The sequence below is a fragment of the Vigna angularis genome, chromosome 5, assembly GCF_016808095.1.
Source record: "Vigna angularis cultivar LongXiaoDou No.4 chromosome 5, ASM1680809v1, whole genome shotgun sequence".
NCBI lineage: Eukaryota > Viridiplantae > Streptophyta > Magnoliopsida > Fabales > Fabaceae > Vigna > Vigna angularis.
Window position 1 is genome coordinate 28,851,755 of NC_068974.1, and position 13,496 is coordinate 28,865,250.

At 34.4% G+C, this 13,496-nt stretch overlaps 1 protein-coding gene across 1 annotated transcript; it reads right to left on the reverse strand.

Annotated features, from left to right (window-relative positions):
* Window positions 1-571: 571 nt before the first annotated feature.
* LOC108338799 (diacylglycerol kinase 5) lies at window positions 572-8,093 on the reverse strand. The gene is made up of 12 exons (XM_017575830.2): window positions 7,561-8,093; window positions 6,695-6,817; window positions 6,453-6,581; window positions 6,037-6,122; window positions 5,450-5,573; window positions 5,030-5,078; window positions 4,519-4,601; window positions 4,279-4,346; window positions 1,895-1,969; window positions 1,459-1,546; window positions 1,186-1,302; window positions 572-1,096 (listed from the first exon to the last, which is right to left on the reverse strand). Exons 1-12 carry the CDS (start codon window positions 7,762-7,764, stop codon window positions 779-781), a joined length of 1,464 nt encoding a protein of 487 aa, XP_017431319.1. The 5' UTR covers window positions 7,765-8,093; the 3' UTR covers window positions 572-778.
* Between the last annotated feature and the right edge of the window lie 5,403 nt (window positions 8,094-13,496).

The window sequence follows — 13,496 nt, forward strand, 5'->3', positions numbered from 1 at the left end:
TATAATAATAATAATAATAATAATAATAATAATAATAATAATAATACTTTTACAATTTTAAATAACAATTTTAATTTCATTTTAATATAATATTCATTATTTATATTTAAATTTATATCATATTTATCATCAAGATAAAATGATAATTATTTAATTTTATCTATAAAACATATTTTTTAAGTTATTATGCTTAAATCACATCATATAAAAAAATTTATTTCAAATAATCCCGAATATAATTTATATTCTGAATTGTCTTTCAAATTTAAATTACTCGTTATATAATCAAAAACATAATTTACATTACAGATTATTTTTTAAATATGTATTATAGATTATACAATCCAAAATATTTATGATTATATATCAAAACTATAATTACATCAAGAGTATAATTGAAATTATAAAAAAAACACAAGGGTGCAGGAAAAAAAAATCCGGGTGCAAGAAGAAATTCCCAAGAATAGATTGATTTTTCTTCTAATAAAATCATTTTGCCCTAATATGCGCATGCCGGTTTCCTGAATACTTTCATAGTCTCAGGTCAAAATTAGCCCTTATACATGGAGTCTACTTGAAATTATGTATTACAACTGCAATTGTTGTATCCCATCATCCCAATACATTTATCCTGTTTACTGTCATAATGCTTCAAGAATTGAGAATAATGATTTTCACATTGATAGAAGCCACAAATATTTGTAAGGGGTTAACTACTACTAATTAGTATAGGAAATTTGAGCTGCATAACACCATAATTGTCTTAATAATGAGGGAGCTAACTAAGACGAGAAGGGTCAATGTCATATGGGATTTTAAATGTATCTGCTGCACCAAACTTCCGAAATTCCTCTGATGGAGAGGCATCTTCATCACTGTCATCTTCCTCAACCTCATGGCGTGGTGATAAAGGATCATACATACTTTTAGACTTGCAATCAGCCGTAGATAGCATGCTAACCTGGCCAAGGTGAGAAATCTCAACCACAACTGTATCATCATCAACCGGAAGGGGTTGCTTCCAAGGCTCCCCGTCAATCCTCATGAATGTATGATCGGCAGCACCTTTCCGAAACTCAAAACGGATTCTGTGTGCCTAATGAACAAGGAATAGGCCAGATAAAAACTGCTATTTAACATTTTTTCAACAATCTTATAGCCATTATTTTATCGTATCACATATACCTGAGCAAGACGCGTTCCGTGTCCTTTTGGAGCATATAAAACAAGGCCATGCCACGCATTTCTAAAACCAACAATTTCTAGTAGGCCATCATCAACAAATGGTGGTGTCAAATCTCTCTGTATTCAATCAAGAAACCTTAGTTTTCTAACAGAAAACAGAAAACTAGCATGAGAGTATTATATATTCACCACTAGTACTTAATCTCAAAACTAGCAGGTAAGAAATATTTCGCAAAATACTTAAAAACTGCAGCATTAGCATATGGAAATTACGTCACTCTGCTTTCTCCTGTTAGGTGTACCCCATGGATTTAGTCCACCAGAAAAGCTGGGCAAGTTAAGACATACAATTGACCTGATACTGTACATTCAATGGAAAATGTCATATTAGGCGTTATTCAGGAAGTAAACATATGCAGCACGCAGAAGACAACAGAGGGGATGCAGTAAAAGTAAATTTTTATAATTTATCTGGTCGTTTATAAAACATCTACGTACAATAAGTTTCCAATGTGAGTCCAAAAAACAATAGCAACCACCTTTAAAGCAATTTAGTTCTGAAAAATTATTATAAACAGCAATTGATTGTCTCTTGAAAGTTTGATCTTCGGCTAGTTGAAAATGCTATTCTTTAAATAACCTTATTTTTGAGATCTTAGCGTTTAAATGTTTCCCTTAAATATATGGCTAAATATATAAAATGATTTACCTAGGAGGTATGTGTAGGTCTTGCCATTCACCATGCCTTTTCATGAATTTTACTTTAGCCAGTTGTGCTATGTTCCTGCATTAGAAAGCAGATTAGATTAGCTTTATGTGGTTGGTACAAATGCATGCTTTATTAAACTAGCATACAAAACACTGTTTAAATTACTAGAAATGCTCTGAATCTCCTTTATCAAACACTGTTGCAATCCATCCTACATATGAATTTTACAAACTAAACAAGAAAAGGAAAAACAATCTTAAACAATCCTCAGCTTATGAGTGCTGATCACGTTTTGTTTCAACATGTATCATTGTCAATGGTACGCTCTGATAAATGGACCGAATTATACACAAGACTCAACAGACATAAGCAAACCAAATATAGGATACCATTAAGTTTTGTTTTACCATATTTGTTATCTAATTGACCACAATTAAATAAAGTTGGACTTTTGAAATAGCAGAGCGCTATTATTCTGATATAGTGCCAATATTTATTTCAAATGCTTGCTAGTTCCAAATCACTGGTCAGTGGCCGCCATGACCAGCATTACCGCCACGCCAAAAACAAACTTTTAAAAGGTCGGGAAGCTACCTTGTAAATGTAAAAGTGGACATGGGTCAATTATGGAATCTACAATGATACACTTGAACTATGTAATAAAATAAAACTATTTTATTCTTAACAATCACATACATTACATTATCACCACCTCTATTTATAACATTCAAACCCTCTAAAATAAAGAAATAAAAATTGATTGAAATGAATAGAAGGATTCAAAAGATATTGTCTTCTGATCAATATAAAGATACTAAGGATATTTTTCTCCTAATAATTAGTTATTTAAAACATTTATCCTCAAGTTGATTAATGAATATCGATCATTCTCAACTTGTCTATGACATCTTGAAATCTATCATGAGAAAACCCCTTAGTGAAAAAGTTTCATATTAGAAGTCAACGTGAGTTGTAACACAAGGCCTATGTCAAGATTATCTTTGATGAAATTAATGTTGATTTCAATATGTTTGGTCGTATCATGTGTACCGGATTATAAACAATACTTATGGCTGACTTGTTATCAAAGTAGAATTGCATACAGATGTCAACCTTTACTTTAAGGTCATCTATATGATTTTCATCTAGTCCTTCATATATACCTTGAGCAAGGCCTCAAAGTTAAGTTTTTGCACTAGAATGAGATACTCCATCATTGGTTCTTTTGTTTCTCAATATTACCATAATTTTTCCAAAATCAGTGATACATTATCATGCTTTGGGATTGAACCAGATACTCTTATATGTAATGCTTGAGCTTTTAAAATTTTAAAGGAGTCAACAAGGTGCAAGATCGGCTTTTTCTCAAAATCATTCTAACTAATTGATCAAAGTTACAAAGGTGTTTATATGAATATTTTAGGCAAAAGAAGAAGATCATGAAGATCAGTATTAAGAGTAAATTTTGATGATGATAAAAGAAAATCCAAGAACTCAAAGTGATGACAAAAGATATTGGAAGGCTTGTATTATATTTATGTATGTTCTTAATTTTTTGTAATAAGTCATACTAGTGAATAAATTATGTATAGGACTTAGCTTAGAGAATCACAAAGCGGCATGCACAAAGGAAAGTTTTATTTTTCATAAAAAGTATGTGAATGATAATCAATTATGCAAATGAAATCCAGTTTTACACAAAAGACTACATGATAATCGATTATTCACTTATGGTAATAGATTATTATAGTGAGAAAATGTTTTTTGAAAAAACTTCTATGATAATCGATTATCCTTTGATATAACCCATTATCAGCAGCAGTTGTAACTTGACTCTCTAGGTTCTTGACTTAATTTTTGAAAGAGAAAGTCTATATATATTTGACTAAACCTAATTGTGAAGAACTTTTCATTCAAAGGTTTAGAGTTGTGACTGTTAGATAAACTCTCCATGTTTGTGAGAAAGGGTTTTGAAAAACTTTTCATTCACCCCTCTTGATTTTGTCGAAACATAAATATTTTGTTGCACTATTCTAAAAATGAATATAAGTATAGGAAAGGAAACACATGATCAAAGCTACAAATGTGTCTGTTTTACTGATGAAAAAGCCTGAATAAATCTTTATTCCCTTTCATTGTCTTAAATGGTCTAAGCAATGCACTTAAATATTACCAAATACATACTTGGATAAAGATCTTGGAAATCTAGAAAAATTCAGCACACTTAAAAGTTAAGACCTATTAAGAAAGATAGCAAAAATTGCAATAGAATGAAGATGGCTTAAAAATATATGGTCAAAGCCTCAGGGTTCCATGTTAAGTGTTGATAAGTGGTTCTCGCATATTTCACAAATGCATACAATGACAGGTTTTAATGAACTGACCTATCGGCACGGTGCAAAAGAGGAGTAAGAAACCATCCTTGTGAGCATCCAAGCTTAGCATAAGTAGTCTAACGAGTGCATTCAAATCAAGACCAGAATATCAGTTTTTAAAAATTTCTGAACAAGAGTACATATCTCTTCCTTTCCTTTCAAGAGTGAGAAAGTCAAAGAAATACTGTCATTAACCAACTGCACATTATTTTAGCATATAATTATAGCACTGAAGGAACAACTGCATACCTGATTAACCAACTGGTTTTTGAATTTTTCAGGATTCTTCTTTCGTTCTGAATGAAATGCATAAGACACTTGAGCATCCATTCCTACAGTCAACAGTGGGTGATAATTTAACAAGCACTAAAGTAGGACAGGTAAATAAAACTCCTCCAATATAATCAACCATCTAAACATTCTAAGAAAAGATAAAAGTAATCAGGCTATAAACAAGAAAAATAACAATGCAGTTGACAATCAATGAATTTAATTTAATAGGCAGATTTGCTTAATATATTATTAGTACATTTTCACATTTACCTTATAGTTCAAGTTTTCTGTGTACATTTATTTATATTGGAACTTGCAGTGTCATTATTTGCAAAAACCTAATCTATAAGAGATCAATGGATGGAAAAGGCCAAGTTAATGCAAGAAAGTGTCAATCAACTAATAATATTCTTCCATAAGTGGAAAACATTTTTAGGGTCCATGAAGTTTAGCCACAGAAGAGCCAGGAATAACTATTCTTACTTACCCATACTGAAGTAATTCCAAAATCCCCCACGAAACGTGTGGCAACCTTCCTGAAAAGCAGTTAACAACATCCTTTAAAAATTCAAAATTAAAATTGAGGGCGGCACAAAAATTCTTTGACAAGAACCGTCATTCCTCAGTTTCAATAACTGAACTCAATATTAAAACAAAATAGGAAACCCAATAATATCAGCAGAAGATTTTATTATACTTTTGAGCAGAGTCCCCCAAATAACAAGGTCCTAATCTCTATTTAATGGGACCCAAATGGAATAATGTTGAAAATAATGTGTTAAAAAGTGAGGTTCGAGTCACTAGAAAAAGAAGCATATAAAACTTTCATTGCAAAACACAAAAAAAATTAAGGTATTTTTCTCAGAAGATTGTGAAATAGTATTTAGTGACTCATGGAATGTCTTACCCTATTAAGCTCATCTGCTTCAGATACACGATGGAAGGCATGCAAAGAATGTGGTAGCTCAAGTGGTGGAATTGGATCACAGGAACCTTCTTTAGGAGCTCTCATTCTCATGAGAATGTGCCAGCTGAAGGTTAGGGAAGTGAAGAAAAAGTTATCAGAAAACAGCATTTTGTAGAATGTATGCAGAAACTGAATAAAAAATGTGTTAAACATTCATCTATTTGCTCTGGATCAAGGGGCATAAGGACTGAACTTGTGAAGTAGCTCAAAGTCTAAGAAAACACATTCCAGTGTCAATGACTCGATTAAAACAAAAAGCTCTAGTTTTCAATTTGGATTTATTACAAAATCAACATGTCTACATCTATACACAGCTTTGCCATTCGCAACTATACTGTCATTCAGCCATGCAAACAATCAAACCAGGAATCATAACCTGGTCACATAAATTTATTTATCGAATATCAATTATAAGGAAATAGGAGTATTGTACTAAGAAAAATGACATTAATCTAAATGTCAGCCATCTAGGTATAAGAATAATAAAATAATCTCAAAAATTAAATACTAGACCCAGACAACATTACTTGTCAATTTTTATTTCCTTTGCCTTCATGACTTGATTTAAAAATGACTCTACTGATCCTTGATCTGTTGTTGGGTTCTTCTTCCCCTGTAACGCATAAAAAATGTGTTTACAGTCAATGACTGTTGAAAACTTCCTAACTTCTAGCATAAATAGAAAAACATTAAAGGAGCTAGAAATCTTTATATATACAGGAAACAAACGGCTATAATATTAGGAAGAAAAGGTAAGAAGTTCAGGAATATGCCAACATAATAATATGCTCCATATTAAAGTAAATCCAATCAAACAAAGAATTGGCAAAATAAAAACTTTCCATATAAAACTGTAGATCTAATACTATGAAGTTCATGACAGTGAAAAAACAGGTATAGTATTCTACATGCACTATAAAGTTTCACTGTATGTTTTTCCTACCCAACCAAACGCAAAAGGCAGATTATTCCCTGTGCCCAGTGGCACAGTGGCAATAGGTGGAGGGTGAGATAATTTGAGATCACAAACAACTCCAAGAAGCCAGCCTGCTGTTCCATCACCCCCTGCAACCTAAAGCCAAGATACATCTCAGAAACTCAAACAAAGACCACAAGCATTAAATTTCTTCACAAACAAAATAAAAAACTACTACCCATTAAATATTTTTTCTCATAAAAACTCACAATTAACTTCAATTTCTTCATGATCGTTTTAGCAAACTGATCACCCTGCAGATTAAGGCTTTCCAAATTAGCATACACCGTTCTGAGAACCTCATCAGGCGCCTGCTCCCCCAAATCAAAAACCTGAAAAATTACAACTTCATCAGTTTAATAACCTGACTTCTCTAAAACGAGCTACTCAATTCAAAAGGTAAAGTAAATTTTATTAGTTGTTGATAAGAATATCAACATCCATAATAAATCATATGTGACAGAACACCAACGACTGTTTTTCTTGTTCACCACTGAGATAAGATAGATTGTGTAAACCAAAAGTCACTCGAATCAAAACAACTTGATAAACTTCAAGGATCAGACCCTTCTGAATTGAGCAGCTCACTTAAGGGTGTATTTGGATTAAATTCAATTCTTCCATAGTTGATTCCGATTCCAATTCCATGTTGAAAGTCAAAACAACAAATACTTGCTTCCATTTTTTCAATTTTTGGATGTGAATTTAGATTCCAGAATCAATTCTGGTCTCCAGACAAGAATTAAAAGGGTAAATTAAAGCATGTCAACACGAGAAAGTCAATTATTAATATAAGTTGTTTTGACGCGAAAATCAATGGCTAATATTTCACGCCCATACGAGAATATTCATTTGAATTTTCTTCATTCAAAATCTCCACCATCAAAATTCCATACCCGTTTATTCTACTATTTAAATTTCTTTCATAAGTTCCCAGACTAAAATCTCACTGCAAAAAATGTCACAGGAAGAGATCCAAACTCATCAAAAAGTCAACCAATCACAAACACGTCAGAATAGAACACCAACAGTTAATTTTCTAGATACGATATTCAATGTGAGGTTAATTATCAACCTGTTTTGGATTAAGTAAATTGCGATAGGTTTGGAGAAGATCTCCTCCGAGTTGACCGCCACTCCTGGAGTTGACAAAAACGAGGACGGGACACTCAGGCTGGTGGCCCTCATTTCCAACGTGAGAGCCCGGTACGAGAATGTGGTCGGGAATTATGAAGTTGCTGATGAAGGAAGAAGAAGCCATTGCCTGGTGTGATGCCATGTCACGTGCAGCAGCACAGAGAGACGAACAAATTGAGGCGAAAGTCACGTGACGTCGCTGCTATGTTCCTCCGATTATGTTCGAATTCAGTTTGGGAATTTGATGGGGCGAATGGTGAAAATTGGAATTGGGAGTGTGAGCAGAATAGAAATGAAGAATGCAAAGCATAAAGTTGAGATAAAAAGTCGAGTTGACCTGAACTGTGTGCAAAGGCAATGACAGCGTTGGAAAGGAACTACGAGGTTTCTTGTTTACGTGTTTGTTTGGTTTTTTGGGATCCCAGTGGGGTATACGGGTAAAAGAGACTGAAGTAGAGACACAGATATAAACTACTGAAAGCCTTTTCCATTGGGCGAACTTAGCAACTGTGTATTTTTTTTTTAAGGTACTCAAAAGCATAATATTATTTTTCTAATATATTGATTTTTATTGTTTGTCCTTTTCTTTTGTTATTTTGATATTGTTGTATAAAATTTTAGTTCTTGATCATTGAAAAAGTCTTTACTGCTGTTAATTAATGATATTACACTTATAATATGGTGTTATCAGAATATAAAGAGTCACTTATCATATTGGCATGACATCTAATATATTACATTATCGTTGAGAATAAGAAGATGAGATAAAGAACAAAATAGTAAATTGAACATATTATAGAATTGATTTATATATTTAATATAAAACTACTTTTTTAAATTAATTTTACTATTTTTATGATGTTATCGAGTTCTATATCTGTAATAAGACCATATGCCTTTTCTAAAGCCCTGTACAATTAATAGCAGTATTTATTGTGAAAGGAAATCACGATTCTTGAATATTTAAAATGACAATGCAGAGAAATACAAAATAGGTAGAGTACACTGAACAATTCTATGATCAAACGTAAGCAGAGAAAATCAAATATGGTTGTTGATGTTCTTTTAAGGAAACACACCTTGCTTACGGTTTCGGTTGGGGTGCGGAGATCCTTAAAACATTTCTGGTAGTACCGAAGATTGGGTAGACGCTAAAGATGGGGTGGACCAATATTGTGGATGTTACGTACCGGGCGAACGCACCCTGGCAGACGGACACCTGTTAAAGGCACTCCGACGCTCAAGTTAGTAATGTAATCAAGCGGTAAGTAATGCATGTATATATTGCATCCTGGTCTGAAGTCATACCTGAGACCTTTATTTATACTGGTTGTAATGGGTTTTTACCTTTTGTCGGCCTAATGAAGGCCCAATCACACCTTAATCTCCATTAGGGGCTTTAATGAGCTTTTACTGTTTATAATCTAATCATGCAGTTTGTTCGGCCAGGATGGTCGGTCAGTATGGGTGGTCGGCTTGGTCGGCCGGGGTATTTGGCCTGGTGTTGGCCTAAGAAGAACCTTTCGGTCTTAGGAATAGTCGTTCGGTCTGGACCATGTGGTCGACCAGAATGATTGGCCTGATGGTTGGCTCGAACGGTCGGCTTGGAAGGAGACCTTACGGTACCCTAGGTACCATACGGTACATCAGCCCCCCAAGCCCGAGTATGATGTTAATGATGTAAAGGGTTTTAGTAGATGGCCTTCCTGGAAAGGACGTTTGCCCTGGTTGGCCTTTGTTTCTGAGTCATCTCTGCTTGTTGGTGAGCGGATGGAAGATAAAGAGTTGTGCTTTGTTGAGGCCATTCGAGGCCGAGAATTTGAGGCCTTTGGGAGGCTGAGAATTTGGGGCCATCAAGGGCCAAGTTGAGGCCGAACGATAGAGGTTGTGAAGTTGAGACCAAGCTATGGCCGAGAAGTTGAGACCAATGGATGGTCGAACGATCGAGGCCACTCGAGGTCGAGAAGTTGAGGCCAGGCTATGATCGAGAGGTCGAGGTCGTGGTGGCCGAGAAGTTGAGGTCGAGGAGGCCAATCAAGTGAGGCCGAAGAAGCCAAGTGTTTGAGGCCTTTGGAGGCTGAAAGCTTGAAACCATTTCCAGGCCGAACGGTTGAAGCCGTAGAGGCCGAGGAGTTGAGGCCTTTGAAGGTCGAGGAGTTGAGGCCGAGAAGGCCAAGTTGAGGCTATGTAGTGGCCGAACGGTTGAGGGCGCAGAGGCCGATTTGAGGCCTTTGAAGGCCGAGAAGTTAAGGCCGAGAAGGCCATGTTGAGACCGTACAACCAAATGATCTGACGTTGATGCCAATTTTCACCATGTACCTAGAGGCCTGGTTTAAGAAAGTACCTGATTACTACGGCCGAACGGCTGAGGCCTTTGGAGGCCAAAAACTTGAAACCATTTCAAGGCTGAGCGATTGAGGCTGTAGAGGCCGAGGAGTTGAGGCCTTTGAACTCCGAGGAATTGAGGCCAAGAAGGCCAAGTTGAGGCCAAGCAGTGGTCGAACGGTCGAGGCCTATGAAGGCCGATTGGTTGAGGCCGTGGTGGCCGAGAATGTTGAGGCCTCTGAAGGCCGAACGGTTGATGCCAAATTTGGCTAGGTACCTGCGAGGCTAGGTTCGAGGAATTACCTTGGAGGCCGAACGGTCGGGTGTTGGAGGCCAAACTTGGCTAAGAGGTTGAAAAGCCAAATGACTGAGCAAGGGAAGCTGAGAGGACGAAAAGTGGAGACCGAATGGCCGTGCGAACGAGGCCAAGTGGCCAAGTAGACAAGACCGAGTTGTCAGGTATACGAGGCCGAGTATAAGAGGCTGAAAGTTTGAGTTGACGTTCTTCTGAGGCACCACTCACTGGTTCCTTGTGGGTACAGTGGGGAATACCAGCTATGCCCCACGGTGGGCGCCAAAATGTTTCGGTTGGGATGTGGAGATCCCTTAAAACATTCCTGGTAGTACTGAAGATTGGGTAGACACTAAAGATGGGGCGGACGAACACTGTGGACACTACGTACCGGGCGGACGCACCTTGGCGGGCGAGCACCTGTCAAAGGCACTCCGACGCTCAAGTTAGTAATGTAATCGAGCGGTAAGTAATGCATGTATATATTGCATCCAAGTCTGAAGTCATACCTGAGACCTTTATTTATACTGGTTATAATGGGCTTTTACCTTTCATCGGCCTAATGACGGCCCAATCACACCTTAATACCCTTGATACCGTAGGATACACTTACTGGAACAAAATTTCTTAAGTTTGATGATAAAAAGAATTTTATTAAAATGATGACAACCAATCTTGGGTTTTTCTAGGGTTCTTTAAATAGTCACCAAATTTATTTTCAGCTAGATTAGAAAGGTAAAATGTTTTATGTACACAAAGGATCTTTAAGGGAGCAACTCATAAAAGTATGTGAGGGTATATTAAAGAATATGATAAGGCTTTTAAAACTTTGGAGATTTTGAATGATAATTTCTTTTGGTCACACTTGAGAAAGGGTAATGAAAGTTTGATATATAATTTTTTTATACCCATTTTCCATTTACTATTTTAATTTTTAAGTTTTTTTTTATAAATAAAAGTTCACTTTTTAAAGAATATTTTATTTCTAAACCTACGTTGTCAAGTGGTTTTTCTTTCCCTTTAAGAAAGAAAATACATGTTTAAATATTTTTTAAAAAAGTGGATCACTTGTCTAAAGGCTTAAATTTAAAGTTCAATTATACGTACTTTAATTTGTTTCATCCTGCATTCCACCAAATTTCTTTCTGCACTCCCTCAATCGGATTTTGCTTTTCGGAACACACTAGATCAATTTCAAAAATATATTTTGGGTGTTGCTCCCTCCACCACCACCCATTCATATTTTACCCCTCTCTTTATTTTTCCATTCCTATTTTACCCTTAGTAAAATTTTAGGGTTAATATTTTTTAACTTCTACCCACTCCAATCCTCTATATGTATGCAGCGGTAACTCTTATTCCTCTTTATCGTATGTCCCCTCATTGTTTCATTGTGTTCTTCTTCCTCTTTTTCACGTTCCACTTCTTCCTCTCATGAGTAAATAAATAGGGTTAAAATAAAAAGGGTTACTTTTGTAATTAATTTTTTTTTGCAAAAAGGTTGGAGAAGTGGAGGGTGGTGGTGGTGGGAGCAAACCCCATGTCTTTTTGGAAGACACTTTTTCCACCTCTATTGTGGATCAAACTTTCCGAAAGCTTACAAATGGGGTACAAGAAGAAATTTGATATGGTGTAGAAAGAAATACCCTCTACTTTATAAATAAGGAAAGATAATGATTCAATCTTAATGGTTATGGATAGATTTTTAAAAATAGTCCATTTTATTCCGGTCATTAAGTTGATTATGTGTATCATATTATAAATTTCTTCTTTAATGAGGTTGGGTAACTCTATTACTTTTAAGGAGTATTATGTATAATAGATATTAAAAATTCTTGAATATTTTTAAAATACATTTATGCAAAAATGTGAAATTAAAATCTTAATTTTTATTGCTCATCATTCCCAACTTGGTAATCAACATAAAGGGTCAATATAACTATTTAGATGCACAATTACTAAGAACCTAAAAAAATGAGTAAAAACGTTCACTTTTTGTTAAGTTTTCGTATAATAGAGTGGTTAACAACTTATTATTCTCCTTTTGAGGTTATATATGGATTAAATCCATTAAAATCTCTTATAGTTCTTCTTGATTATAACTCTATGATATGCTATGGTGGTTTTGAGAAAGCACAATTTGTAGAAGAATTACACTATTGTCAAAGCAAAAATTGGGAAGAATGTTGGTTAATCATCAAATCCAATAGTAGCTTTATCTCTGAGTTCTTTTCGAACATGTATATAAAATTACACCACTCATGGTGAAAAAAAAAATATAACCATTTCGGCTTTTACATTTTCTTCAAGCCCATTTCATATACACACTAAGATGACTTCCAAAAATCTCCATTTACATTTCCATCTTTCCAAATTTATAAGTTTTAAGGATCAGAACATGCAACAACAAAAAAGTAATTCTAAAAGAAGAAAAAAAATATCAAAAAAATGTGTGAAACCAAAGTGTATGCGTTAATTATGCATGCAAACTAACAATGAAAGTAATGTAGAATATGCAGAAGTAGAATGCATCACTTAACTACTCTTACCCTTTGTTTGGTGACAAAAATAGAGTGAACAAGAATAGAAATGTAGAAAATAAAAAAAAAACAAATAAAGTCAATACGTTTGTTTGAAGAAAAATAAGAAATGAAAAAATTGGAAAGGAGAGAGGATTATTAATTATTTTCATTTTAATTTTGCTTTGTCTTTAGGGCTTATTAGTATTTAGTCTTTATATTTAGGCTTTTATTTATTTTGGTTCTTACATTTTATTTTATTTAATTGAGTCTACATTTAAAAAAAAAATAATTAAATCTCTATTTTTGTTTAAAAGTTTCAATAAATATAATGAGTTGTTCTTCATTTATAATTTGCTTACAAAATATATACTTTAGTCACTATTAGATCAACATTTTGAGAGTTGTGACTTGTAGTCTCTATTATTTCGAGAGGCTGCATAGAAATTTTGTTAATATTATCAAAATTATCATAAACCTTACCTAGTGATTTTAACTCATTGAGATGGTTTGGAATCTGTTGAACATGATTTGCATATTCGCATTGTCCAGCAGGAAGAACAACATGTATTGTCTGGTCAACAAATAGAGCTTGTTCTTTTAACTTCATTAAATCTTTCATATATGATAATAAGGGTGTCACATATTTTCTTAGTGCTTGAATCCATAAATTTTTCTATATTCTTTTTCAAGACTTGTGAACTTTGGAGATAAGAAAATACCTTTTTTTTGTCTGAC